This window comes from Carassius gibelio, chromosome B15 (assembly GCF_023724105.1).
Source record: "Carassius gibelio isolate Cgi1373 ecotype wild population from Czech Republic chromosome B15, carGib1.2-hapl.c, whole genome shotgun sequence".
NCBI lineage: Eukaryota > Metazoa > Chordata > Actinopteri > Cypriniformes > Cyprinidae > Carassius > Carassius gibelio.
In genome coordinates, this window is record NC_068410.1 from 1700784 (window position 1) to 1703283 (window position 2500).

General features: G+C 40.6%; 1 protein-coding gene across 1 annotated transcript in view; it reads right to left on the minus strand.

The window, feature by feature from the left end:
• LOC127972707 (limbic system-associated membrane protein) overlaps positions 1-2500 on the minus strand; it is an 80806-nt gene that overhangs the window by 15001 nt on the left and 63305 nt on the right. The window contains exon 2 of the mRNA XM_052576432.1: positions 636-868. Within this exon, the coding sequence (XP_052432392.1) occupies positions 636-868 (233 nt within the window). The remainder of the gene's footprint in view (positions 1-635; positions 869-2500) is intronic.

Here is a 2500-nt window from a genome sequence, read left to right on the forward strand (position 1 = left end):
GGTAGCCTAGATTTAGGCCTTTTTGCGGTTGCCAGGTGTCAAGAGTTTAAAATCCCCAATCAGAGCTCTTCTTTATACATTTACCTGGCACCCATTCACACATGCACTCGCTGCAGTTTACTGATCTCTACTGATCTTCTGCTCAGTTAATAGCGTCATATGACCATAAAGTGACTGCAGTGGTCAACAAAACAGAGTAAATCTCTCACTGTTGACTGAGTAACACAGTGAAGACTGCAGTGTTTCATCTTACGTCTGATTATTCAGTTTCTTGAATGCTGCTGTTAAACAGATCCACTGTAGCTGGACAATTAAAGCCATCTGTCATCAGCCAAGTCATTCAATAAAGTGAAATGATATTTGGGTGATATCACCCACCTCTGCTTTGATTGAATGACGTCTCCTTCGTTCTTTTAAGAAAACCTAGCTGTATTAAACAGAGAATATAAGCTGCGCTGCTCAGAAACTCTCTGAAGACTCTTAGAAACGAACGTGACATGAATCGTGAGAAGACTGTGGAGCGTGATCCTGTCTGAGTCGATCAGCTGATCATCACGTCTGATCTGAGGAGTAGGAGGAGTCACAGAGGAAGAGCTGTCATTGGTCTGATGACCTGTCAATCACACAGTGCTCACCTTGAACGATGAGGTAGACCTGTGACGTCTTGGGCTGCTGTTTGGTCTGGATGGAGCAGGTATACGGGCCCTCGTCGAACACATCCACCTTCTGTATCCTCAGACTGTACTCCAGCTGACCCTGAGTCACCAGCTCCACCCGCGGGTCCAGAGACCACTTATCCTCACCCGCGAAGATGATGTTGGAGCGGTTCAACCAGGCCACCTTCGACACCTTATCATCCACATAACACCTGACGGAGAGACGGACAGCTTCGGTTATTATCACACACATACAGACACACTCATGTCATCCTCTAGATCTGAGCCCGTCACGTGTGTGAGTGACAAACAACCTTCAGACGTCACTGAACTGAAGAAACACTTTCACTCAGCTGCTCAACTGGAGAAGACAAAACCTGAAACACATCCAGCATTAAGATGATTTTAACTCAAACACATAGAGTCTATAATCCAGAATAACACTTCCTCCAGTGAAACATCTGCTGTTGTCTCTCACAGATTAGTTTAGATCTGTTTAATCGCTGCTTGATCTGTGCAGATTTCTCTCCTGATTCAGACAGAACACTTTTTCACTGGAGGAAGTGTTATTCTGGATTATAGACTCTATGTGTTTGAGTTAAAATCATCTTAATGCTGGATGTGTTTCAGGTTTTGTCTTCTCCAGATGTTCACTGATGGACTGGAGTGCTGTGGATTATTGGGATGTTTTTATCAGACTCTCATTCTGACGGCACCCATTCATACTCAAGTGTGGATCGTAATCGAGCATTAAGCGTTCATTCTCATTCACAAGAACATAATCAAATCTGGTATGTGAGAGAGTGTGTGTGTGTGTGTGTGTGTGTGTGTGTGTGTGAGAGTGTGTGTGTGTGTGTGTGTGAGAGTGTGTGTGAGTGAGTGTGAGTGAGTGTGTGTCCGTGTGTGAGAGTGTGTGTGAGTGTGTATGAGTGTGTGTGAGTGTGTGAGTTGTGTGAGTGTGTGTGTGTGTGTGTGTGTGTGTGAGTGTGTGTGAGAATGTGAGTGAGTGTGTGTCCGTGTGTGAGAGTGTGTGTGAGTGAGTGTGTGTCCGTGTGTATGAGTGTGTGTGAGTGTGTGAGTTGTGTGAGTGTGTGTGAGTGTGTGTGTATGTGTGTGTGTGTGTGAGCTGCACACGCAGGACAGTCTGTGATTCTGTCTGATCTCTATTCGTTCACACTGTGTTTTCTTCAGTTGATCCGCTGAGACTCTGTTATCCAGCAGCTGTCACACACTGGGCATGTTTCCATCACTCTTCAAACTGCGCAAATTGAAATTTTAAAATTGAAAATATGCCTAATGGTCAATTTCACAAAAATACCCACATATCAAGTCTTTACGCTCACATGAGGTGGTTTTTGAGGTAATGTGAAAAAGGAATCATTCACAAAACTGCAATGGAAACCAGTTTTGTTTTTAATTTACAGGTCACATGGTGTATGTAAAAAGTCATATGATAATTCTTCAATGTACTATAACCTCCAAGAAACACTTAATACGTGGTCACTCTCCGGTATAAAGACCTTCCCTTATGAAACAAAAATATATTGCAGTATATTGGAAAATATCATGTAATGTGTTAGGCATATATTCTTATATAAATTTATTTTTCCAATATATTGCAATATATTAAAAGCGGCAATCATTTGTATATTTTACAATATATTATATAATATATGTATCATCAATATATTATTAAATGTATTCAAAAATATAAAATATTAGAAAATAAAAAGGGAAAATAATATATTACAATATATCACAATATATTTTGCAATACTTTTCTATCGACATATCAAATATTGCAAAAGTTTTTTGCAAATATTTAATTGAAACACACATATTGT